The following is a 26,460-nucleotide window of genomic DNA, read 5'->3' as shown; positions in this document are numbered from 1 at the left end:
GATATAAATAGTTATCAGAAGAGTCATAATTAGTCAATATATATGTGGTGTTTGAAAGACCAAAATAACAATTCAACTGGAGTTCTTACTTAACAGCAGCAACCCTTTACCTGAGAGGCCATCTCAGCTAACTGCTTTTGCAACTTTGGGTAGTCTCATGCTATGTGAGCTCTTGCAAAGAAAGAGAGGGGGATAAAAAACTTGCTGGAGGCACCTATACAGGATTTTTTATGTCTCTTGAGCAAGGGAATGGATATATATATATATATATATATATAAAATACGTGTAACTTTCAGGTCTTGCTTCTGTGATTTCTTCTAGGACTAAGGCATCATCATTACTTGGCTTTTTTTGGTCTACGGTGCCAGCCTGATACCTGTACCTTCCTTTCCAGCAGACGCCACTGAACTGCATTGTGTCTGTCAAGAACTCAGGCTGCAGCTTCAGGTACAGTTTTTTACAGCTTTGTTCTACTTGGGGATTTCACTGGTCTGTTCCTGCAAAGGGGAAAGGCACATCCACCTCCCAGACTGCAGGGGACAGCTGCTTTCTTTTTCCTACTTGCATGCCCAGACGGTAAATTTCACCTTGTTCACATCAGTCTGGGGAGGGCTGTAATCCAAGTCACGGTCATCCTGCTGTATTTTGTAATCCATCTGGGAGAAAATGGGCAAAGATGTGGCCTCCTGGGTATAAACCTACTAGGGAAATGATCTGCCAGATAATAACACATCTGTGCAGCATCCCTGGTTGGCTCAGAGTTCGTGGTGAGTGGTGCTGGAAACAAAGACCTGCACCAGGACAGCGTGAGCACCAGGCTGTATGTGCCTTCCCTTTCTTTCCTAGGTAGATGTTCTACCTCCATCATACCTTCATCAATTATGTCTCACCTACATGCTCCTTGTGTTTGCATATAAGCATCTATAATTCAGCATCTTACAGTTAATTTACAAACCTGATTAAGTCTCATCAAATACTGCTAGCAGAGGGCTTGAAAACAGGGAAAATGTATGGAAATCTTACTCTAACCAATGAGGAGTCTCTGTGTGTGTGACATCGAGTCCAAAGCCCTGGAATTCAATAATAACCTTTCTGTCTCTACTCATGACTTCAGAAACAGCCTTTAGCTGGCTGCTGTGACAAACACGAGCTAAAAGATGCTATTAAATATGCATGATCTGTGTTCTACCACATTAGATAACCTGGCCACATTCATCATCTGCTAATGCTTCCAATTCACAGCTTTGCTAATGCATTCTCTCTCCCTCTCATTTTTGCTTTGGGTAATTTAAGAGGCTTTTAGGTTACTCTTCATCTATATTTTCTTCCTTTTTACTATTTTAAAATCTTTGTTCATTACTCTGGACATGCTGATCTGCAGCAGCAACTGGGCAGAGCTCATGTTTCCAGCTCTCCTAAAGTGTAGTTCACTAAGAAGCCAAGCCCACCTGGAAGCCAACTGGAGAGGCTGACAAGCACCACTTTAGTGAAAATCAGAACCCAGGTCCTTCCCCGGAGGCCGCTGCTGTCCAATTTGAATGGATCACCCACCCCTTTATAGCACCATCTTACCCGCAGCTTATGCTCATTGTCCTTTGTCAAAACAAAATAGAAGAATCGCCTCTGTTCTGTTTCTTCAATGATCGCATCCCCTCGGGGCTCAGTTGGGAGTTCACCTCTCTGAGGCTCATTAGTGTAACTCAGGCCTGTTACCATTTCAGTTCTGCAGCATTGTAATAATGGTTGTTGGCAGAACACCTTTTCTTTTTACCGACACAACTAGCTCCCTTGCTGTGAATGCAATTACAGCAGTACCCGAGGTGTTTCCTACCAGCATATTTTAGGTATCTGCATGTTTTGCCTGACTCTGAGCTAGGTGGGCATGAGTCAGCTCTGATCCAGAAGCCATCTGGCCGTGCTGTGTTGCACTGAGCTCATCACGCTGCTCTCAGAGGTTTCTCCACTCAGGCAGAACATTTACAGCTCTTTGGCAGTTCAGCCATGTACCTGCCAGGAGATTGGTGGGCAAGTGTCCATTGGCATCCTTTGCCACAAGCCTTGTCTGCATTTCCTTACACCCTTCCAGAAGGAGAATGAGCTGTAAAGCTGTAAATACTTTACTGTGGGGTCCATTCTTCAAAGAGTGTGCTGCAGTATCTGTATCAAGGCAGATAAGACGGTGCCGGAGCTCTTGTTACTCTAGCCACCCATGTTGATGAAATGGAGCCTATTTTAAGCACTCACCAACTGCGGCTTGCTCACCGTTTTTGTCCTTGCTGACATGAAGATCCCTGACTTCCACACCCTTGCAGGTAATGTTGCTTTAGCTCTTTGGGGTCACCCAGCTTTCTCTTGTCAAGCAGTTCAATGTTAAGCAACACAACACAGATCCTCTTTTATGTTCTCACTTCAGAAGCGCTCTACAGGTTCTCCTGAATGCTGACTATTTTTGCCCTTCCCACCAAAAATTCACATTTAGCTCTTAGACCCTGGAAATCCCTAAACACAGAGTCAGGGGCTGGAGCCGGGCACTGACTTTCCTAAGCAACCGCAGCAAACGTGTAAGTTTTCCTTTTGAAGGGCGGGGCATTCACTAAAGGGCACATTAAGCCTTGGACATACTGTGGCTCTGCCCTCAATGGGGGAAAGATTAATTCTTGTGCTGTCTTACAAGTGGTATGTGCTTGGAGATATAAAACTGATGAAAATGAACCTCATAACCCCAGAGCGTGGATTTTCCTGGACTTCTTGTCTCAACCTGCACTAGCAGGTAGCTTTGGGTTTGCTTAGGTTTCACTGGCACTATCTAACCCAGGTATGTTTTTTTACCGTAAAGAGAGTATTTGCCTGCAGGCAAGGGCCCTGCTCTCACAGGCCTATCTGAAACATCCCCCAGCTGCATCTCTCTTGCGATGCTTTCATGTTCAAACCAAACACACTACTCCCAGACTGCAGGAATGTCATGGGTCATCCACAGTCCACCTCCATCTCTGCTTTGAGGGTTGTGTTCTTGCACCTACACCCTCCAATTCACCCTAAGCAGAGCACCTCTCCTTCCTCTGATCTTGCTGTGTTGCACTCCCAGCAGATTTGTGTGTCTGTGCGTTTACTCAGATCAAGAGAGTTCTGTATCTTACTGCACATGATGTCCTCAGTTCTGTCAGTGACAGATACATCATCCAAAATGACAGTGATGTGCACAGGCAACCCCCAAAACAGTTACCTTGACAGCGAGGCCTCTGCAGACTAAGCACATAAAATGGGTCACTATCGTGGTTATTTCAGTTACACAACTCCAGTGTGCCTTTCTTTTTCCTTGCCCTTGAAGTCACTTGAATGTAAACAAGTAAAACGAAGACAAGGAGTAACAGAATCAGGATGAGGAACAGAGAGGGGGAAGGAAAGCGTTTGCAGACTAATCTCCTCACAGCTCCAGCCGACTGCTTCCCCAGAGCTCTGATCCTGGAGCTGCTGCAGAAATAAAGAGCCATTGAGCAGTCTGGCTCTAAATTAGCATTTGAATTCCCTTGTAGTCTCTGGTCAGATGGGCAGGAGGTGGGTGCTAGTTTCTCAGTACAGCACAAAGGTGGCTTTAAAAGCGCTTTATTTTTTGAGGGAAAGAAATGCATTGCTAAAGCTATGAATACTTTCTGGTTTCCTTTTTTTTTTGTTGTTGGTGTTTTTCCTTCTCTACCCTTCCCCAAATTAGACTGAGACAGACACGACTCGGTATTGTTAGCCCAGTCTGACCTACTTATCCCCTCCCCTTGGCCCTGTGTTATGGATGCTGGTGCTATGGAAACCTGCGTGACACGCCAGTATCACACAGCCCGGACTACCAGCTGCAGCCTTCTGGCTTTCAAGCTCGGAGGCCCTTCCCCTTCCAAACACACCCCTAAAGAAAGTTAGCAGTGCTGCTTCCCACCGAAATTGAAGGGTGTGCTCCTTCTGGCCCACCAAGCCGTGCTCTGGAGAGAGTGGGGTGCATTTCCTTGGGTTCCAGTGCCTGCATGCACTCTTTCCCTAGTCCAGCACAGTGTTTTGGTGCTGAGAACCAGGTGTCAGTGCACCAGAACTGTCTCTGCAGGTAACCTACGTGACAGGGAGGAAAAGTACATATGGGTGCCCTTCAAGTCTTCAAGATTTAAAAAAAGCTACAGCGTTCTGTGACGTGGTACAAAAGCCCTACGGGCACCTGGCTGGGTTCCTGCCGACACCGGAATGGGAGTGCCTGCAGCAGTGATCCCTACAGCGGATGGCAGCTGCTGCACCAGTGGGGCAGAGCTGTGCACTTTCCTTCTCACTCGTTTGCTGACGTGGGGCCAAGCCCTACCAGAGGACAGAGGCTTGTTTACAAGTTCAGCCTCCACGGGTTTGTGATAAAAAAGTTCTCGCTGACTCTGCAGCTTTCTTTTGCTCTCCACTAGCCTCCTGTCCAGTTAGCTGCCATGCCTGGGCAACTACGATAGCATCGCAGTGGATTTGCTTCTAAATCTCTCACACCAAGCCGTTTTTCCCTCCCGTTGCTGACATTGAACGGGCGGCTGAAGGGGAGGGTGCAGGAAGCAGCTCGGGAATCCCTGAAGCACTTGAAGGAGGCTCTTGTATCTGTTGTAAGCCGCCTCCAGGAAATTACTTCGGGGCTTCAGGGCTCCCCCACCCCAATAACACCAGAGCTTGACCCGGCACAAACGAAGCCTGGAGCAGGAGGACTCGTGCACGAGTGGCACAAAGCACGACACTGCCTGCAGGCAGCCTGTGCAACCGCTGCCGGGGTGCCCGGGGCACTTTGGGTGCAGTGAGGGATTCTGGCACAGCTCCGTGCTGCCAGCCCTCCTCAGACAACTGCCGATCCCCCCGGCCCTGCTACCGCTCCCCCTCCGGTCCCCGCCAGCCGCAGCCGCGTCGCACCGGCGCCCTCTCCCGAGCGGTGGAAACCGCGGGAAGCGAAGGGAGGCGGCGTGGGGCGGGCAGCGCTCGCTGCCGGCTTTGCGGGGGCTGGGGAAGGACCTCAGCCTCTCCCATCCGCAAAAGCTGCTGTTCCGCAGCCGGCGGCGCAGCAGTAACAGTCAGCTGCCGCCAGACTGGAGCTTAGGGAACCGTGGGGTGGCACCGGCAGACCCTGTCCCACCCATCATGCACGCTGCTAGTCCAAAACTGCCTCCCCAGGATCTCTGCAGCAATTGGCAGGCAGACAGAGGTTTCATAGGGCACCAGTGCGTGACGTGTGCCAACAGCATCCTGAAACCGTCAGCTGCATTGCTGAACCATGGTCCAGTGCAAAGTGATTTTCTTCGATCCGTAGAATCACAGAATGGTTTGGGTTGGAAGAGACCTTCTTGGTTCACTTAGTTCAACCTCCCTGCTGTAAACAGGGACATTTTCAATTAGATCAGGTTGCCAAGAGCTCCAGTTATGAAGTATTACAGTAATGACAGCATCCCTGGGTGGGAAGGGGAACTTTTCTTCTGCAGAGGCACCTGAAATGTCCCCCGACAGTTGTTTGAAGGGGCTGATGTGCAAGGTGGTTTTTCTGTGGCAGAACTAGCAACGGCAGGCAGCTGAGGCCAGAGCCTGGCTGTACTGCAACAGGAGTTTTAATGGTTCTCTGCATCCAGGGAGAGAAGCTAGCCTGCCACAGCCTCACTGCTGAATCATTAACTTCTCCCCTCTGAGTCATTCTGCAGCCCTGTCACACACAGAGCTGAGACAAACAAGGGCTGTGGTGGGTAGCAACTCCAGGGCAGTACAGTGGGGGTAAAAAACTGGTTGCAGTGTAGCAGATGGAGGTTGTGTCTACACATGGTGAGCATTCCCTTGGACTAACCCAAGACAGCAAGGATTTGACACAGAGCCGGGACCTGCATCAGCAGCTGGGTCTGGTCCTTCTGTGTTAACCCTCTGGGAGCTGATTGGTTATGCTGGCAAAAACATGAGGACTGAGAATTCACTTCAGGAGGTGGTGGGACATGTTAATGTGAAGGTTAAAGTAAAATCTCACAGGGAGCAGCTGGCCTATCTGTTCTTCCCTGACCTTGCTAAGGCACAGACTGGATTAAACAATGCTCAGCCTTTAGCAAAGTGTTTTGCCACAGCTGCTAGAAAAGAAGTTATTTTGTTGTTTATCTGCTGTGGCACCTGGGGAGTTCCTGTGAGGATGAGGACTCAATGCACCAAAAACTTTGGTGTACCCTTATTTTTGTTTGAATTTAAGCCTTTCCCTGCAGTGTTTGCCAACTTCAACATGGCAGCATAACTCCAAGGCAGGAGGGCCCAGTAGGGACACAGGCTGGGGGCTTTGCTGAATAAGCTGATTTAAAATGTAAGGAAGGAAATAAAACAATACTAAAAATTAATCACTTATTCCAAGTCCCCCCTGCCTTTTGTTTCCATAGTCTAGATATGCCTACTGCTGGGGAAGGGAGAGGAGGACAGCAGGCTTTAAAATGTGGTTATGATGAAAGGTTATAAATTAAACCAAAGGGATACATTTCACAAGACCAAGCTTTGGGAAGAGATAAGAGGCTAAATAATTCTACAGAAGACAGCAGAGCCTTTCAAAACAGAGAGGAAAAAAAAAAGAAACAAGGAGATTTCCCTGGTCATGTGCCCAGTTTGGGGACAGCAGTTAGATGGGCAGCATGGTAATGCAGTTATTTTTGTTCTCTGGGTTTTGTGTGAAATCTCTGTGTGGTGATGGCACAGAGAACTGCTGGTGTTTCCTGAGCTCTGTCTCTAAAGGAAGCAGAATGATGGCCAAAAGCATCAGCACTGTGAACACTGGGCTGCCATCAAAACCCAGCCCTTCTTGCCACAGCAGAGCCATGCCTGGAGGCAGACCCAAGCACTGGGCAAAATACCCACTGGGGACCCCTCCTTGGTGCTGAGCAGCTCAGTCCCCAGTCCAGGAGTTTGTCACCTCTGAGAATCAGCTTATCACAGAATCATAGAATCAGCCAGGTTGGAAGAGACCTCCAAGCTCAGCCAGTCCAACCTAGCACCCAGCCCTAGCCAATCAACTAGATCATGGCACTAAGTGCCTCATCCAGGCTTTTCCTGAACACCTCCATGGATGGCAACTCCACCACCTCCCTGGGCAGCCCATTCCAATGTCAATCACTCTCTCTGTAAAGAACTTCCTCCTAACATCCAGCCTAGACCTCCTTATACCACCCTACTCACAGCTCTCCTCCTGTGGGATGTAGGGCTGGAGACTGCATTGCACTGCACATCAGAGAAACTGAGGCAGCTGCCTTGCACTCAGACACCCAGGATTTTGTTCTGTGCCAGCTGCAGACCCACAGGGAGACACCCAGCACAGCAGGCTCTCTGCCCCTTTATTTGTGTGCGTTGTTGCTCAGCAGTATCCAAAGTCATACATGCAGGAGTGGCTCTGATTTGTGCGGTCTGATTTATGCGATCACTTCCAAGAGGTGGCTAACAACCATTACAAAGGCACCAAGAGACTTTCACATCACATGGGGTTGGCTTGTGTTTATCCCTTGCCTGCTTTGTTATGCCACAGCCCACATCTGTTTTCAAACAAATGCCTTTCTTAGATGTGGGCCTTGAAAAACTGAGCTGAACCCTGGTTTGGTGCCCAGGCTGAAGGCAGAGCTGCTGGAGGAGGGGAACACATGGCAGGTCCCTGCAGCAGCTCAGCAGGAAGCTCAGGCTGAGATGAGTTTGCCTTCACGTATTTGGTTTTCCTAAAATTTCCCTTGTTTCCACATCAGGCATGATGGAGCTGCCAGATATGGCACAGAATGCCATGGGGAAAATGACCTCCTGAAGAGGTCAGCAGTTTGTGCTGCTGCAGGGCAGTGGGAAGGGAGGTGTTAAAAACTCACGTGAGGGTGGATTTGTCACTTGTGCTGCATTAGCTACAGCCTGTCCCTCCCTGTGGGTGGGAGGGAGCAGGACTGGAAGGCGAGGACACTGCTGAGGGACAGAGGAGGAGGTCACACTGTGAGAAGCCGGAGCACGTCCAGTCCCACGTAGTGGCAGAGGGAGAAATGCAAGACGCCCAAGGCTGCCGCTGCCAGGAGAACCCAGAGAACTCCAGCGCTGAAGTACATCGGGGCCAACCTGGTGGGAGAGAGGGAGCCTGCTGAGAATGAGCCTCGTTGCTCCTGTCCAGGAATGGTCCCTCCCTTCCTGGGGAAGTGAGGTGGACAGACAGCCCCTGGCTGTTTCCTGTCCCCTGCATGGGGACCTGTGCCCAGTTTCGGCCCGGAGGGAGCAGGGGCAAGCACTCGGGGCAGCTCCACCGTTGCCTTTTATCTGCGTCTCTGGCCCCAGCCCCCGGCCCTGTACCCCATGCTCTGGAGAGAGCTTGGCAAGGCTGAGTCATGCAGGGACCCCGGAGGAGCCAGCGGATGTGGAAAGCTTCCCCAAAGCACCTTCTGTTCCCGGATGGAAGCCCCCAGGCTGCTCCAGGCTGGCAGAGCTGTTTACCTTTCTGAGGACGATGTCCTGTATCCCTTAAAGTAGCAGTAACGGCTGGAGAGATAGAGCAGACCCAAGGCTGCAGCCAGACCTGTGGTTGAGAGACAGCACAGTGACCATCTCCAGAGACTCTTTTAGAGCTACCTTGAGCCAAGCAGATAGCTCAAGGTGAAAGGATCAAGGCTCTGTCCTCCTGGGTCTACCCTCCCATCAGAGACAGAATTACTGACTCATTTATTGCTCAGAAGGACAAGAGGACTGAGCTGGCACTCAGAGGAACAGATTCAATGACAAACCAGGTAATGGGCTATTCTCACCTTGGTGGAAGAAGAGTCCAGCCTGCCACAGAAGTGCCAGGAAAATGGGAAAATACTCAGAGGAGTTCACCCTGGCAGCAAAGAGAAAGGTCATAAACAAGAGAAAGGAGGAATATCCTTCTTCTCCACTTCCCCAAGCAGTTCCCAGAGGTTTAAGGCCTTTGTTTGTTAGAGCTGATATCACCATAAAGAGCCTACAGGCTTTCAACGTTCCCTGCAGTTCCCATCCCACTTTTATGCACAAGAATCACAGTGGAAGGAATGGGGTTTGCAAGGCACAAGAAGTCACTGCTGGCTGGGGTTAATCTGTGACAGGTTTCTACCAGTACTGGTTAGTGCGTTTAGGACTTGTGAGCAAACACAGTCTGATGCTCACTCTTAAACCCATTAACTTAACCCTGAGGAAGGTCACTCCTGAATTACCTGAGAAATACATGGCAAAGCAGGGGAGGGTCAGTGCTGTTAGATGTGAGATCTGGAAAGCTTCTTTTAAGAGGAGTTTCTTACTGTGCTCGAAAGATCCTCTCAAATTCAGGTGGGCCTGAGATCTTTGGAGGAGAAATGCCAAATGCTCTCCTAGCATAGATCACCTGCAGGAAGAAATAGGCTGCAGCAAGAGAGAAAAAAGTAACAGTAGTCAATGCTCTGGCTGGGTACAGTGGGGTCAGGAGACTGCCAGAGATAGGGGCAAAAGAGCTGCTTTCTCCTCCTAAACTTATACCCCCCTATAACAGAGAAAGCTGGATGAAAATCACAGGTCAAGTTTGAGACAAGGAAATGGAATGACTCAGTGCAACAGTGAAGTGAGGAATATGCAGTCATGTACTACCAGCAGATACCTGCTTTCTCTCTTGCATAATTAACAGACCATCTATTATCTGTAGAAGCTTCTGCACAGTTCAACTGCATTTTGTTTCTGCCCATTTTAATTTTTTTCCAGTCTTTAATTTTTTCCCTCTCTAAATCCTGATAGCTGAGTAAGGAGGGAACTGATGCCATGGATAAGCCAGCCAGACATTGAATTAAATTGTCATGCAATGTGGAACCACAGCTGGGAGATGTTCCATGTGACCCTCCACAGCCTCTTCTTCCACCTTGCCACACCACAGTGCTCTTTGTATGCCAATGCCTAACTTCAGGGACTGCTGTAAACCCATTTCCCAAAGAAAGAAATTCTACATGTTTGCAGAGAAGATCAACCAAGACATTTCTAAACTGCATGGGAAATTAAGTTTGTTGAATACTTTTCAGAACACTGACAAGGTATCAGTCCACTGTCTGAAAAGCAGAGAAGTCCAACTGCACAAATGAAATACAGAGGTGAAATGAAATCAGTGAAGGTACTTGAGACTAACCCAGCAAGTATTTGGGGCATATGTGTCCCATGATCCCTACCTTGCTCCAGGACTCCCAGGACTGTCACAGCAGACAGCAGATGAATCTGATCCAACATACTGCCTCTTCCAGAATCCAGAAAAGCTGATTTCCTGATCAGAAGCTCCCCTGGCCAGGTGTAGTCCTTGCTGACACAGCAGTCAGCAGTGGTAGCTGGCAGCACAGGTTGCTCTACTTGAACAGGGAAGACTTCTATGTCATGCTTACAACCAGGAGGAGTCTTGCTTGCCCATTACCATGTGCACTGCGGAAATAGGAGTCAGGGGAGAGAGAGATGATGGAATATTTCTGTTCCCACCCTTCCTTTTCCAGGAATGAGTTACAAGGAACTGGGAAACACCTCGTACATGTTAGCAGAGAGCTAATGTGAGAGTTAAGAGAGTGGAACTAGAAGCTGAATAAATCTCAGTAGCCCAGCAATGCCCCCGTTGGAGGCATCTGGTTTAAAAACTCACTCCTAAGGAAGGCTGAAGCATATCCCTCTTGTTGATGTTGGATGAGAACCCACAGCCTCCTTGGAGCTGCTCCGCACCACTTCAGCATCAGCACAAGCAGCATTTCTTGTTCTGCAGCTCTGCGTGCACAGAGCCTGGGAAGCATGGGCTGGGCAGGGAGCACAACTTTCAGCAGTGGCACTGGGACTGCATCAAATAAAGCCTCTGTGAGTGAATTACCCACTGCAGCTGTAAGATAGGATGTGATAAGGTATAAAAGGTACAGATCTGTCTTGCATGGCAATATTAGCCTGCAAAAGAGGAGGCTCAGGGATGACCTCATTGCTGTCTACAACTACCTGAAGGGAGGTTGTAGCCAGGTGGGGTTGGTCTCTTCTGCCAGGCAACCAGCAACAGAACAAAGGGACACAGTCTCAAGTTGTGCCAGGGGAGGTTCAGGATGGATGTTAGGAGGAAGTTCTTCCCAGAGAGAGTGATTGGCATTGGAATGGGCTGCCCAGGGAGGTGGTGGAGTTGCTGTCCCTGGAGGTGTTCAATAAAAGCCTGGATGGGGCACTTAGTGCCATAGTCTGGCTGAATGGATAGGGCTGAATGATAGGTTGGACTGGGTGATCTTGAAGGTCTCTTCCAACCTAGTTAATTCTATGGTTTCATTTGAGGATGAGTCCTGCAGAATGACTTGGATAATAAATGGATTTCATAGCCAGCCTCTCTACTGGAAAGACTGGGAGCTGTGTATTTAAGGCTTCTGGTCAATCCTCGACCAAACTAACTCTCATTGTAAACATCAGAGAGAGTTCTCTGTGGATAAAAACCTGCACAATCCATCAGGAATGTTTTCACATGTCAGGAGAGGCCTGCTCAGCTAATTCCTGTCCAAGAACAAGAGCTGGGCACGGCTGGAAGCTAATGAGGCTGCCTGCTTTGTTTCCTTCCTCTCTACTAGAAGAATTTTCCCTTCAGACCAGGGACAAAGGAAAGCAGGTTAATATAAAATGATTGCTAAACATCACTATTATAGAAAATAAGATCAGATTAAAGCAGTTTAGCTAAATTTCATTGCACACCTAATGTCCTTGACAGACTTTCTAAGAAGCAATAAGCTGGTTCTGGTTTTCTGCCTCTCTGTGAGGGCTAAAGGCATCCAAAGAAGCTGTGACAGTGTCCCAGCTTAGCATTTCTCCAAATGCCAAACACAGACACCATTTTTCAAGCACCAGCTCTAAGATGAATTCTTTCCCCTCAGAACTGTTCCTTTTTCATTCCAGTGACTGTTTAGAAATACAGGGAACGTTGTGTTTCCTCTTCTGCCATTTAGCTGTCAAAGAAATGAAGGATCTCCCTGTGTCAGCTCAGAAAGGGCAGAGGTCTCGCGGTGCTGAATGACATTTGATTTCCCTCTGCTCCTGTCTGTTTACAGCCTGCTAGACAAAGAAAATACAAAGCAAAAGAACTGAACAAAAGAGGATCCCAGGTTACATCTCTGTCAGATAACAGAGCAGTGAGACCTGCATCAAAAGTGTCAAATGTGTGTAAGGAGCCCTGGGCCAGGAGGAGCTGTAAAGGCTGCCACAGAGCACTCCTGCTCCACAGATCATCGTTAGATGCAAAATACCTCTAGTAGTGTCTAGTGCAGTCTAAACATAAGAAGGCTGATGGAAACATGAATGAACAACCAAGCATAGATGTCTCTCCTCCCTCCTCCATAATTTTTTAGTCTGTGTTTACCTCCTGAAGGGCACAGTCCCTGCTTGTCACCAACAGAACTCACCTTATTTCTGTTCTCACTTGGTGTCTGCAAGAAGCAGACACAGGTACCCTCCTCCCAGCACCACATGCCCTTCTATGGTAGGGCTGTCACTAGTGGACAGTATCCTGCAGACCACAGTGGCCACCAGTATTCCTATACATGGAGTGTCACAGCAGGCTCTGGCTGGCAGATATGCCTTCACTTGTCATCCTGGCCTCTGCCACCTTCCTGCTGGTTGCACTGACTGCAGCTACACAATGACTCAGATCACCCTGTTGATCAGGTGGAAGCTCTCTAGAACACAAGCAGAGGGAGATCTGCTTGCAAGTGGCTCAGCAAACCCAGCTGGCTGCGCGGCCACCATGTCTATGGGCTCCACAGGAGCAGGGGGGGCAGGAGGGGTGGCCAGAGTGGAGCAACAGGGCCAAGGTGTCACTGCTGTCATCATCTGCCTGCAAAGATGTAGCATTAAACATACTGCAGACCTTCACTGTCCAAGGCTGATGCAGCCTAATTTCCTTCTAAGCAAAGTCAAGTTATGTGGCCCCAGGCTCAGCAGGGTGGATTTGCTGAGCAAGAGCTAACAAAATGCTGTCCCCCTCTCCACTCCCCAGCGTGTGCTCTGCTCTCTGAGTTACACTGTGTGAATATGGCCCTGTGCTACGAGGCAGCTGAACATGGTTCAACTCCTCACACCTCCCACTCACTCATCACTAGAGGTATTTCTCTGTGCCCAAGGTAGCTTCTGCCACCTCTTCCCACAGCCATTGATCCTCTCTGCCTCCTAACTACCACCGTAGGGCTGCACCCGCCGTGAACTGGACTCTGACACTGATTTGGATTCAAAATAATACTGGGAATAAAAATAAGCAACGCAGAAGGGTTGTAGGAACTTTAAGCAGCCACAGTGTTTGCAGTATCTATTGCTCCCCATGAGCAGTGGAGCAAGGAGAAGCCAACAGCACTGAGTCCAGCAACAGTATAGGCAGTAACATCCCCCTGGAAATTTGTTGCATTAGACTACATCAGGCCAAAAGCTTTCTGTTAGTGGAAGAGGGAACACTTTGCAGCTGAGCAACTTACCCTCCTGCTGTGAGGCTTGGAGGCACCTGGTCCTTCCAGTCGTATTATGAAAACGAGGAAGGCTTTTCTAACTTAGTGTGGGAAAGCTTGTGCTCCCTTTCCCCTCAAATTCTTCTGCAGCTACTGAGCACATTCAAACCCGTGACTATGGAACCTCTTGGGAGAACAGTCACTGCCTTTCTAACAGCCACGTGGGAAAAAAAAAGAGAGGCCTTTTCATTCAAAAGAATTAAAAGCCACACAGAGGAAAAAGTTTTTCTCGTTCCAGAGAACAAAAGAGAGCTCAGCCCCAAGCACCTCCATCTGTTCAACTAACAGCTCCTTCAGGGTGGGGTGATCCTGACCTCCCATGCCTGCAGACTCTCCTGTTAACTTGGACCATGTGTTTAGATATTCCTGGAATTCTTGGATTGTGCAGCCTTTAGAGAAAGGACAGGCTGAAAACATGGGAAGCAAAGGCCAATTCACGAATTCGGCTCCCCTTATGATGACACAGTTGCCACACGTGGCCTTTCCTAGGAAGCTGGGCCATCTGCAAGCAATTTCTGCTCTGTGGTTTCCACCAGGGCTCCCAGCAAAGCACAAGAGGGCTCAGATCTGCTGAGTGTTCTGAAATGTGTCCTGAGCTCTGCATTTTGCAATAATCTTGCATAACAATTACCATGTCTTCTTAAAATGTGCATGTATGTGCCTCTTCTCCCAGGCAAGCAGCAGAACGAGAGGATACAGACTCAAGTTGTGCCAGGGGAGGTCTAGGCTGGATGTTAGAAGGAAGTTCTTCCCAGAGAGAGTGATTGGCTTTGGAATGGGCTGCCCAGGGAGGTGGTGGAGTTGCCATCCCTGGAGGTGTTCAAGAAAAGCCTGGATGAGGCACTTAGTGCCATGGTCTGGTTGTTTGGATAGGGATGGGTGCTAGGTTGGACTGGATGATCTTGGAGTTCTCTTCCAACCTGCTTGATTCTATGATTCTATCCAGAGGTTCCTTCTTACAGAGAGTGAAATAATAGGTGATTAATTCTGTGAGTAACATCCTGGCTGGCAATAAGTGAAGCTTCCCTTGGAGTTCAAACTCAGTATGTCTCAGAGGTGTGTATTAGCCTCTTCACCTGTACAGACTTCAGATGGACATTCTGAGATACCCATACCTGTGGCATGTCAAAGAAGTCATGTAAATGTTCTCAAGGTGTAGAATCATAGAATGTTTTGGATTGGAAGAGACTCTCCTTGCCACAGGAAGGGACACCTACCATTAGATCAGGTTGCTCAAAGTTCCATCCCACCTGGCTTTGAACATTTCCAGGGATAGAGCATCCACGACATTTCTGGGCAATCTGTTCCAGTGCCTCATCACCCTCACAGTGAAGAATTTCTTCCTTACATCTACTCTAAATTTCCTCTCTTTCTCTGTAAAGGCATGACCTATTGTGCCTCGTAAAAACTTTCTTCATATATATCCTGTAGGCCCCCTTTAAGTACTGGAAGGCTGCTATAAGGTGTTCCTGGAGCCTTCTCTTCTCCAGGCTGAGCAACTGCAGTTCTCTCAGTCTGTCTTCATAGGAGAGGTGCTGAAGCCCCTTAATCATCTTTATGACCTTCCTCTGGACCCACTCCTACAGGTTCATGTCCTGCTGATGAGTTACAGCAAAATTTCTAAAGACCAAACCACACATTCACAGAATCACAGAATTAACTAGGTTAGAAAAGACTTTCCCATCCCCACCCAACCCATCACCTAACACCTAATTAACTAAACCATGGCACTAAGTGCCTCATCAAGTGTCCTTTTAAACCCCTCCAGGGATGGTGACTCCACCACCTCCCCGGGCAGCCCATTCCGCTGCCAATCACTCTTTCTGTGAAGAACTTCCTAACATCCAGCCTGAATCTGCCCTGGTGCAGCTTGAGACCAATCTTCCTTGCTCTGCTTGAACGCCACTGCATGGTGAGGAGCTTGGCCAAATGCTGTTATCGACAGTGCTTATCTCTGTAAGGGTAGAGGGCTTCACTTCAAAGATCACACCAGGAAAGCATTCAAAGCCATTTTCAAAGAGCAAGATGAAGCTAAGGCTTTGGGAGACTACAAAAATGAGTATATTAGATAGGGAGAGAGAGGAGAGAGATGTGTGTGTGTATGTATGGATATATGTATAATGAGTAGATAAATACTCATTTAATTAGGGATAAATTGGATAATTTATTTAAAGCTTTCTTTTGAAAGACTTTGGTGAGCTTTTTATCTGTCTGCACATTAAATCTGACTAGAGGGCACATCAGGATGGAAGCAGTGCCACAATTTTCCCCTTAACCCACCACCAGAAGGCACTGATATGTGCACATCAGTACTGCCCCTCCTATGGCCAACAGCTGTTAAAAATACTCAATAGGCAAATTAAATCCCTCTGCCGTCCTGCCTGGTCTGGTGTTATTGTCACACGAGGAAACTCCTTGCAATGTGTTTTGTCAATTTTCCTATTCCCTTTTCGGCAGAGCCTCAGAAATAGCAAACAAACCAAAAAGAGCAGTGCCAGAAAGGCAACCGCACTTCTGGCTAGCTCAGAGAAGAATGAAACTCCGGAGTGATAAGTGCATATGGCAGGGAGGGGGAGGATTTCCCTTTGCAGAGGGACAAACAAGCCTTTCAAACATCTTTGGCAGCTCCCACGTTAACATGCACTTAGTATTATCCTATAATGATGTGGAGGGGTGGAAAATTGCAAGGCTACCGAGCACATTGGAAAACATCAAAGGCTAAAGAGTGGTCATGGAGTTCAGCTTCCCTTTGTCTAAATTACAGGGGTGAAGAAATAGAGCTGGTTAGCTTTCCTCTCTTGTTTGGGTCAGAAAGATGGATTCCAGCCAGCCCTACCCAGTTCTGGGACAGAGCTGGGCTGGGCATGGGAGAGAGGCTGATCAAGGGCAGCTCTAAGATGATATTTTCCATGGGAGAGACTGGCATTCCTGACAGGTCTCCTCTGAAGGAGAGACCCTTGGCTTGGCCAGGCCCAGAAGAAGAGTGGGGGGCATTTGCTTGAACTGGGGATGTGTTGCTGCAGGGATGGCAGTGCTCCTGCTGCTGTAATGGTGACTTTTCACACCAAAGTCCTCTCTCAAGAGGGGTTAGGAGAAAGGAGGAATTTCAGGAAGGTAGGGGAGGTGGTCTAGGGGAAACCTGTGGAAGGCAGAGTGCAATGTGCACACAGATGCAGGATGAGCTGCCTGTGTTGGAGGCCAGCTCTGTGGATGGGGATCATGCTGTGGGAAAGATGTCTGAGCTGCAAAAAGCTCTGTGGGGACTTCCTCATTTGGTCAGGAGCTGAATTTAACCTCAAGCTCTTGCATTCATTTTTTTGCCATGTTCCCTTGCACCCAGCCATTTGAGTCAACCCTGAGCTTGGCTTCCTCAGATGACAGTCATCACACTGGGCTGGTGTGGCCATCTCTGGGCTCTGTGGGTCCTGGCAACCCTTATCAGAGCTGCTCACATCTCCTCGCTTGGGGCTGCAGGACTGTGCCTGGTAGGACCCATATCCTGCCCTGTGTGACCTCATCCATGACCTTAGGACACAGCAGAAAGTGAGATCAATGAGTCTGCAGCCATCAGCATGGGACAAGGGACAAGACCCATGGAAGAGCTTGTGAGAGGGCAGAAGGTGGTGGGGCCAGCACAGCCAGATGTGCTGGGAGCCAGACAGATGTTTCTGTAAAGCTCCTCTGATGTCAGTGGTGTTAAAGGATTTTGAACAATATTTCTGGAAGGAACCAAAGGCAGATGGTGCAGATGGCAGCAAGTCATCATTTGCACTGTGGTTCTTTGATTTCTTTCACTCTTGTACCCCCAGAAGGTGCCCAAGGGGATGGGTTATCTGGGCAACAAAGAGGGGTGGGATATGGGCTGGGATGCTGCCAGCAAGGGACACATACACCATGCTGCAGCTGTGAGGCTGCAAGTGCAGCATAAGCAGTGTGGAGAGGCTGCCCAGGTCATGTAAACAACTAAGCTCAGGGGACCACGTTCTGTCCCTACTCCTGTCTCCAAAGGAGAAGTTAAACAGAGCTGGCCTCCGTGACTTCTGCTGGCACAGGATCAGGGACAGAGCGGCAGCCACAGATCACAGGGACAAGGCACAAGTCTGGGAGTGGATGAGTTTCTGGTTACTTTTTGCAGCTTCTGTGTGTCAGAGCCTGGCAGAGGTCAGGCTGACCTTGGTGGACTCAGCAGTGGTGGCAGCAACAGGAAGAGCAGGGACAAGGACAGTCTTTGGGAGAGATGCCATGGGAGCGCAACTCCTCCAGCCACACACGGAGTCCTGATGCCACATGAAGGCTGACCCAGCTCTACTCTGCACCTGCGGATAACTCTACTCTCAGTGTCTCAAGTTGGGGGCATCATTTAAGGCATCAGAATTGGAAGCTGCTCCTGAGCCTTTCCCTTTCTGTTGCCACTCTTGGCTTGCAGAGATGAGCCAAGAACAATTCTAGAGGTGCCACTGGGACCAGTCACCCGTCCGTGGCATCAGCCTTTTTCCAACACCTTCTGAGCAACTTCAGCTTTATCAGGGTGCTGTCCCACAGAGACAGGCAGGTGGAGGCTGTGTCATGGGAAGTCATCATTGACACAAAGACAGGCAGGGGCTCTAAGTCAGGGGATCTCATTCTTCCTGTAGGCCATGAGAAGCAGCTTCTGGAAAAAAAAGACTATTCCCCCCCAAAAGAAAACCACCTCCGGCAAGGCAGAGTTGAAGACAGCACACAGGAGTGTGGTCTTTGGTGTTTGAAAGCTGTGGCATCAGTGCTAGTCATGGCAGTTTGAGATCAGGAATTAGTCCTTCTCTTTAGCACTTGCAGGGGTCTCTAGCAGATGCTATGCCACTTAATTCACTGTCTTGATCTCCCCCTCCTGAACACCACTCATAATTTTTCAGCTGCTGCTGTAGTTCTGCAAATACCAAAGAATAATTTGCTTTGCCTTTTGGGTGGACAAAGGAGCTCTGGCATAAGTGACAACTAAACATTTGGCAGCAAGAAAACAGCACTAGATAATAAAAATAAAAGCAGATTATATAAGAAAGGGATTTATGAGAGCTCAGTCTCAAATTCCTGCATTTGTCCAAGAAGAACACTGGTGTCTCACAATCTATTTAGAAGATATTTCACTAAGCCATGTGCCACAGAAAGAGAATTAGCAATAACCCATATGGCTACTCAGCATTTGCTGTTACAATCCAATGCTATAAGGGGCATTGCCTGGGCCAAGGCAGCCAAATAGGATTTTTAATTCACCACCACAACTGTAATTGCTTTCTGTTTATAACTGCCTGACTGCCAGACTTTCTAGTGCAGGCAAGATGAGGAGGGATAGCTACAAAATAAAGCAGAGAGCTTCTGGGATTGGCTACAGCAAACCAACCAAGTGAATCCCCTTCCAAGCCAGTCACCTGTAGCAGGGAAGATCAGTGAGAGAACTGAAACTTCAGCCTGGACCTCCACTTGGAAGAGTCTATTTGGAGAAGAACTTTGATTCTCACCTACAAAGGCATTTCTCTTAGGCTGAATTTAAAGATCAGCCTCATCTTTTCTATAAAGAAATGCCAGCAGATTGTGCTGCAAGGAAAAGCCTTTTATTTAGTCTGATCATCCCAAGCACAAATCCAGGCTGGGCAGTGAGTGGCTGGAGAGCAGCCCTGAGGAGAGGGACTTAGGGGTGCTGGTGGACGAGAAGCTCAGCATGAGCCAGCAGTGTGCACTTGCAGCCCAGAAAGTCAACCAGAGCCTGGGCTGCAGCAGAAGTGTGGTCAGCAGGGTGAGATAGGTGATTCTCCCCCTCTACTCCACCCTGGTGAGACCCACCTGGAGTACTGCATCCAGTTCTGGAGCTCCTATGACAAGAGGGATGTGGAGATGCTGGAGAGTGTCCAGAGAAGGGCCATGAGGATGCTCAGAGGGCTGCAGCAGCTCTGCTGTGAGCACAGACTGAAAGAGTTGGGGCTGTGCAGGCTGCAGAGGAGGAGGCTCTGAGGTGACCTTCTTGTGGCCTTCCAGGATCTGAAGTGGGCTACAAAAAAGCTGGGGAGGAATTTTTTAGGCTCTCAGGGAGTAACAGGACTGGGGGGAACGGAGCAAAGCTGGAGGTGGGGAGAGTCAGAGTGGATGTGAGGAGGAAGTTCTTCAGCATGAGAGTGGTGAGAGGCTGGAATGGGTTGCCCAGGGAGGTGGTTGAGGCCCCATGGCTGGAGGTGTTTAAGGCCAGGCTGGCTGAGGCTGTGGGCAGCCTGCTCTAGGGTAGGGTGTCCCTGGGCATGGCAGGGGGGTTGGAACTGGCTGATCCTTGTGGTCCCTTCCAACCCTGCCTGATTCTGTGATTCTATAAATAGCAAGGTAGAGGTCAAGAGACAACAACATCCTCACAGTTTTTGTGGGAGGTTTGGTTAGAATTCTACTTGTTTCTGTAGCACTTAATGTCTGTTGAAGAAGGATGTGGCTTTGGTACAGGACTTATCAGGCAGCAGCATTTAGGTTATCACTAATGCAAACAGAAAAATCACCTCCTGTTATTTCCAGAGGCTCAATATTTACCATAAATTAACACCTGCTCTCTGCAGAACACTTCTTTTTTTCACTCCAGTGAAAAGGAGTCCAAATTCCTCTCAAAGTCTTGACATTTCTTGAACCTTTTTGGTTTTCTTAACCTTAAGTATATGGTTTCTTAACCAACTATATATGTAGAGAGCTTTTTATTACGCATATTTTTAGTACTTATAGACTTCTATTATACATATAGTTACAGATTATATATATATATATATATATACACACATCTCTGTGTGTGTGCATATGAAGAGCTGTAAAGTAAAGCACACAATGGTTTACTAATCAGTTACAAACCAAAATTAGAAAGAGGTTTCACGTTGTATTTCATCTGGGGACTTCTCTGAGTTGGTCTCAGATGTACATCTTTATATTCACAAAGAGAGGAAGATCTCTTTGATTTTTTTGCTAACTTGTGAAAAAGTACCAGAAAGTAGCCTTTAACAAAAGTGTGTCTGGGATTACAGAAAGCTTGCAGCTTAGCCCACTTATATCTTGGGTAGAAGTGCCCAGCAGGAACAAAAGGAAAGAGCCTTGTCACTAAGGTGATGGAGAGACTAAAAATGGACCTGCTCACAACATAAAACCTTAAATCATAATGTCCCAAAACAAGACAGGAAGCTTATGATGTGCTTTTATGAAGTCAGAGCCAATTTCAGTTCCACATATAGACACTTGCACAAAAAGTCTAACGGGGGAAATGTTTAGAATAAATGAAAGGAATTACTGGGAAATGTAAAACCAGAATAGTTTGTCTGATATGCAACAGGTAGTTACAATCCAGAGGCAAACAAGGGGGCAGTTCAACTGCAAGCCTCTTCATCTCAGCAGGGTCAGCATGCTCTGGAAGAACTGAAGCTCTTACCTAGCCTGGTTACTCGAGGGAAAACTAAAGCAGCACTTTTTGATTCTGGGATTTGTGAGTGAGAACAGTGACATTCCCTGAGGCACAGCTGATATTTTTGTTAGCCTTAATCACATCTCTCTCTTCATTGCTCCTCATTCTTTTGACTTTCCATTGAGCTTGGAAGCAGCTTGCCCTTATAATGTGATCTATTTCTTCCAGTTATAGTACTCACCCCATGATTAATTCAAATCTTGAGTGATAAGATCTAACCCTAAACTATTTGACTTGAAAATGAGAGCAAAGTTGGCCATGTTTCCCTTGTGTAACCTTAACCATTCCTTCCCTTGTGCTAAGCAGACATTTTCTGTGGCTGGCTACCTTCATTTTCCTATCAGCACATGCATCAGAGGAAGCCTCTCATCCCCCAACTTCTGTTTGATATTTTAATAGCCAGCCAGCTCTGAAATAAATCCCCACCTCCACACTCTCTTGGGTTTCTACATTAGAAAGCTTCTGCATCTTCTAAATCTACAGAGAATCCTGCACGCTTGGTGCACACAGCCACAGTGCTGCTTTTCAATCTGTGACTCACCATTTTCCCTGGAAACATTATTGGAGCAGCTGTGTTTAGAGGCTTCTAACAATTTCCAGCTTTTCAGATGGCTTCATAGGAAACTTAGGTGAATGTAGGCTCAGGAAGGTAAAGAACAGCGAGATCATCACGCCCTTAGGGTCACACTAATCAGTCTCCTTACTCCGAACCAGAAAACCTCGTGGATTCCAGATGCTTGCTTTAAGTGGCATGTTTTTCCTTGATCTGCTTTGGAAAACGTTGTTTGGTTTCCGAATAACACTAAAATTGTCCCTTTCATTCCCCCCTAATCAACAGCAGGGGCAGCAAGACCCAAATTCAGCAGGACAGGCTCCACTATCCCTTTGATCAGTCAGAAGGGGCAGAAATGTTTGGTGTTAATGAAAGGAAAACCGCAGTCATCACGTCCCTTATCTCCACTTTGTCATGCACAAGCAGCTCCAAAGCAGAGCCCTCAGGCTGATGCTGGGGAGGACTGCGGAGCACTTGCCCGCTAGGACAGCCTTTGCTTCTCATCCAAAGGGTCTTCGGATGTCTGCAAAGGCAAGACGGACACTACAGGCTGTCTCTCAGGGTCACCCTATACTCGAGGGAGACTTTGGGAGCAGTTGGCTCAGCTACAATGTAAACACAGAGATTCTCCTGAAAGACATCTCCAGTGCCGCTCCATGGTGCAGGCTTTTGCCCATCACCAGGTGCTTTCAGGCAAGAGCTCAGGCTGGCGAGAACAAGCGAATGAAAGGAAAATTTCTCCTGTAACCATTCAAACGAGGCAGGGAATCCATTCAGCACTGTGACCTTAACTGAGTTTTGTCAGCCACAGCAATGCAACAAAATGCATCTCTCTCCCTCAGCTCTGGCAGACCACCAGCTTAGACCGGCCGAGGTGGCCTTCGCTGCCACACAACTCCACACAGTGATCTGGAAGCAGGGGCTGGCCGTGGTCCTTCTCTTTGCCCTGCTCCCACAGCTGTGCTGTCTTCACTGCCACTCCTGGTTACAGCGCAGCTTGGCAGCTGCTTGCTCCGGCGGTGACAAAGTCCTCAACACAGCCTTTGTTCCTGCTGGACTTCAGAGGCCAGGGAGACACAGGACCACCTCCAGACCCAGCAGCTAATCCTTTCCTAGGAGATGACTATCACAAATACAAGCAGCAACAAATCCTTAAACCCTTCGTTCTTGGCTGCTTTGCTCCCAGCAACCAAGGGTGGAAGTACAATCCCCATTCCCAAGCTGCTGCTGCTGCTGGGCAGCTGGAGCAAGAGACAGCCTTGAACATGTCTCTGCTTCTTGGGGATGTTACAGGGAGCTGCCAGGAGCTGAGATCCCTTCTGAGGCAAAGAAATGTTGGAGGCACATCTCACTCCCAGAAGCAGAGTTGGACCCCTAGGAACACAGGGTTTGTTTATTCCACACCTTGCTTTCTGGCACAGAGCGAGCCTTTGACTGCAGAAAAGAGGCATTTCAGGGCAGCCCTGCAAGGAGGGGAGGGCAGGCGATGTCAGGAAGGGTGTGAGGCAGGGCCACAAACCACACACCCAGAGCAAGTGTTTGGCGCCGGCTTGGGAGAAGCCCAGGCTGGGAAGGAGCTTTGGATGCATTTTTGCCACCAGAAGGCAGTGGGGAGCTGCGTTTGTGAGCCGCGGGAGTCCATCGCCACCTTCCTCGGACAGAAACAGCAGGAGCACTCGCTCCTGCCTTTGGCCCTGCTCCTAGTCCTCCCGTTCAGCCCCTTGGCTGTCCTTAGGAAAGGCCAGGAGACCGCAGCTTACGACGACACTCCTGTCGGCATTTTCTTTGGAAAATAAATCTGCATCAGTCTCTTTTTCTGGAAAAAAAAAATCTATACGAGACAGGAAAACAAAACCATCAAAATAGGAAGGTGGAGATGGTCTCCAGGAGCCTGGATGCAGAAGCAGCCACAGGACAGCAAATGCACTGCTGTAGCTGGGAGCATGGCAGCCTCCTCAGCACAGCAAGTGGTGTCCTGCCTGCAAAGGGAGGGATTCGCCCTGGGACTGAACATGCTTGAGATCTTCCAGCCACTCTCTGGGGCAGAACATCTCTGTAGCTGCACAGGTCACCTTCCTGCCAGGCATGGTTAGGTCAGGGAACACCACAAGCAGCGGAAGGAAATGCAGACACTGCTGCGGTTCAGAGACTTGAAACCAGTCCCAGCAAACCAGCCTGGAGAGAGCACCACTGGCCAGGCCAAGGGGAGGCGCAAGGACTGGAGCTGCTGTGATCACAGCTTCCACAGGGACTCTGGTGGGTTGGTCAGCAGGCACCAAGAAATAGCTCTCAAGTAATTTCCATTTATAGGGCAATACTTTTACCTGATTAATAACAAATGTATATCTGAGAGATGAACACACAAACTTACCTTGGCCTTTCATTGCCTCAAAGCTCCCTGGGGTGAGCACAGGCATGGATCACCCCCTTAGGCAGGGTTTCTCCATCACTCTTGTTTTTGGAGGAGAAGCTGAAAGTGCAAAGTCACTCCGCCCTGCAGCTCCAGTGCATGACTGAGTGGTGAGCAGAGACACAGTGACCGCACATGAAATTCCTGCTGGGCAGTCACAGCCACCCTGGCCACAGTACAGCTGTGCTGTGAGGCTCCCTGTGGGCATCTGCTCCTCCTCGCATCTCATGCATGCTGCTCCTAGGAAGAATGTTTCCCTGTAACACTTGTTTCTTAGAAGCAAGTCTCTTCCCGCACGTCACTGACTTACAGAGCACCTTGATGGCAATTTAAGAGGTTGCAGAGCTCAATTTTCCACCTGAGCCATCCACCAGAACATGATGCTCCACAGCAAGGGCAACTGAGTAGGATATATGTCCCACCTCAGTCATTCTGAGTATTTCAGCACAAACCTACCATCAGTAATCCGACTGGGTGTCAGAGGTTCAATTTCCTAAGTTGTTCAACCATACCTACATCTGTGCTGCTCCTAGAGAAGCCAGTCCTGTTGATTTGCCATTGGAATGGGCTGCCCAGGGAGGTGGTGGAGTCACTGTCCCTGGAAGTGTTCAAGAAAAGCCTGGATGAGGCACTTAGTGCCATGGTCTGGTTGATTGGATAGGGCTGGGTGCTAGGTTGGACTGGCTGAGCTTGGAGGTCTCTTCCAACCTGTTTGATTCCATGATTCCATAAGACTAAACCATGTGTCTTTCAGCTGGTGTGCTTTCAGCTGGGACAGGTGTCTGGCTCCAGCCACATCAGCACGAAGGAGGAAGCTGCATGGAGGGTGGCAGGCTGGTAGTAAAAATGAGCTCATGGGAAATTTAAGTGAAAACAGTAGAGAAGTGTAAAAAAAATAAGGCTGAGAAGCCAGCATTCAGAGCACCAACCACACCTTGGTGTCTGTCTTCCTTCAAAGAGAGTGATGAGGGTTTCCTGGTCAAACACAGACAAAGACCCACTAAAAATGACTGAAATGTTTGTCTCCTTCCATCCAGCCTCTTTGGCTTCAGGACCTAATGGCTGTAAGCAGGAGAGTGGCGTCTGGAGAGGTCACCAAGTTAAGTGCTGTTAATTCCCTGTTTATTGACTTCAGCAAATTGGGATTAGGATGCCGGTTGCAAGTTGGCCTTGTGCTGTTTACATGGCATGTCAGGAATGCAGCTGCTCTACCACGATTTTGGTCTGTTTTTGAAGAAGAGGGCTCTGTGGGGAAGGCAGGCAGCTGCTAAGGGGGATGCTGTGCTGGAGCCTGCCCAGTTACCCCAGGGCTGCACTGGCCCCAGCTGCCTGGCTTCTCATGCAGGGCTGGAGGCATTCGTGTTCCCTGAAGACAAGTCCTGAGTGAGGTGCTTCTGGGCAGTCCTGGCCATGGGACCTCACCGTGGCCTGGAGCAATCAGGTTGGCATGGAAGAAGAGATATTCTGCCTTCCTTCCTTTGCAGAGACATTATTCTACCCCTCTTTCCCCTTAATCACAAACCCATTTACCTCTTTGCCTTCTCCCTCTGGTATTGTACATTTTGATGGAATTTCAGTTGCCATTAATCACACCCAATCAGGCTGTCAAAACTTGGAAACTCGAAAATGTTCTTTTGTTTTTCAAATAAACCAACCAAACAAAAAAGTTCCTTGGCAAGACAACAGCTGCCAACTAACCACCCAGCAAGCCCTAAGCCAGGCAGCCCCTGTGCTGGCACATGCCAGGTGGTGCTGACAGCAGTCACGGAGGAGTTAGCATGGAGCTGTGAGTCGCTGAGGGAGAGCAGCTATTGTCAGTCAGCACTGACCCCAGCTGATCTGAAACGTGTGAACTAAAGCAGAAAGACTGTCTCAGCACAACCTTCTCTCTGTTGGCCTCTCTGCTAACAACACTCACGACCACCCTCTGTGCCCTGGCTCTCAGTGTGGAACTAAAGTTTTGTCCTTTGCAAAATATTCTGGGCATTGATGATGCACTCAAGCCACTAAGGTGGTAGAAGCATGTGGCTACTGCTGGCAAGGCTTTAGCTGGTTGGGGGATGCTGTGTTTACATCTGAAGGGTGATCTGCATTTCCCTAAGTGAGGCATCAACAGCACAATCTTAAACACATCTGATGTCCGAGTCTTGTTGCATGCATTGAAGATAAAAATGTCCCAAATGCAAGACCCTCAGGGAGGCCACAATTGTGGGGACATTCAAAGGTCACTTTAAAGCAAACCTGCATCTGTTCTGTGGAAGAACTGATGGAAATGGGCACAGCAGGAAATAACCAATGCCCAGCAAAATGGTGCAGCACCTAAGGGAGCCACAAAAGTTGTGTACAACCCACAGAAACCATCAGGCTTTCCCTAGCTTATGTCTAGACAAAACTTGCACCTCTTGTCTCGAGTAACTCTGTGTGTCTGGGTCCCAGGAGTTGTCTGTACAGTTCTTGTTCCCAGAGACACTTCCTACCTTGTGCATATGGTATCAGGTGGATGGATCTTCTTTCACCTCAGAACTGTGTCTCCCCATCTCCCATCCATCACTGCTGTTCTGCTTC

The 26,460-nt window shown here is 48.7% G+C and overlaps 2 protein-coding genes across 3 annotated transcripts in view; one reads left to right on the top strand and one right to left on the bottom strand.

Annotated features, from left to right (window-relative positions):
- Positions 1-26,460, top strand: part of CANX (calnexin) — a 51,505-nt gene that overhangs the window by 1,658 nt on the left and 23,387 nt on the right. Inside the window, exon 2 of the mRNA XM_064162108.1 lies at positions 323-448. The gene's annotated coding sequence lies outside the window, so the exon portion shown is untranslated. The remainder of the gene's footprint in view (positions 1-322; positions 449-26,460) is intronic.
- Positions 7,396-13,530, bottom strand: LOC135185030 (leukotriene C4 synthase-like). Of its 2 annotated transcripts, XM_064161323.1 has the most exons (6): positions 13,450-13,530; positions 10,162-10,405; positions 9,274-9,373; positions 8,767-8,837; positions 8,459-8,540; positions 7,396-8,089 (listed from the first exon to the last, which is right to left on the bottom strand). In XM_064161323.1, exons 2-6 carry the CDS (start codon positions 10,217-10,219, stop codon positions 7,963-7,965), a joined length of 438 nt encoding a protein of 145 aa, XP_064017393.1. In that variant the 5' UTR covers positions 10,220-10,405; positions 13,450-13,530; the 3' UTR covers positions 7,396-7,962. The 2 variants fall into 2 exon arrangements, with proteins under 2 accessions (XP_064017393.1, XP_064017394.1); XM_064161324.1 differs by lacking the exon at positions 13,450-13,530 and having other exon boundaries at positions 10,162-10,414.

Source organism: Pogoniulus pusillus, chromosome 22 (assembly GCF_015220805.1).
Source record: "Pogoniulus pusillus isolate bPogPus1 chromosome 22, bPogPus1.pri, whole genome shotgun sequence".
Taxonomy (NCBI): domain Eukaryota; kingdom Metazoa; phylum Chordata; class Aves; order Piciformes; family Lybiidae; genus Pogoniulus; species Pogoniulus pusillus.
This window is presented reverse-complemented; position numbering and strand designations above follow the sequence as displayed.

Bases quoted from the DNA above. Each gene is read 5' to 3' on its own strand.
- LOC135185030 (XM_064161323.1), bottom strand. From the start codon at position 10,219: ATGTTGGATCAGATTCATCTGCTGTCTGCTGTGACAGTCCTGGGAGTC. The intron at 8,838-9,273 runs GTAAGAAACTCC...CTTTGCTGCCAG, and splicing joins GAGAGGATCTTTCGAGCACA to GGTGAACTCCTCTGAGTATT. The intron at 8,090-8,458 runs GTAAACAGCTCT...CTCTCCCACCAG, and splicing joins AGGACATCGTCCTCAGAAAG to GTTGGCCCCGATGTACTTCA.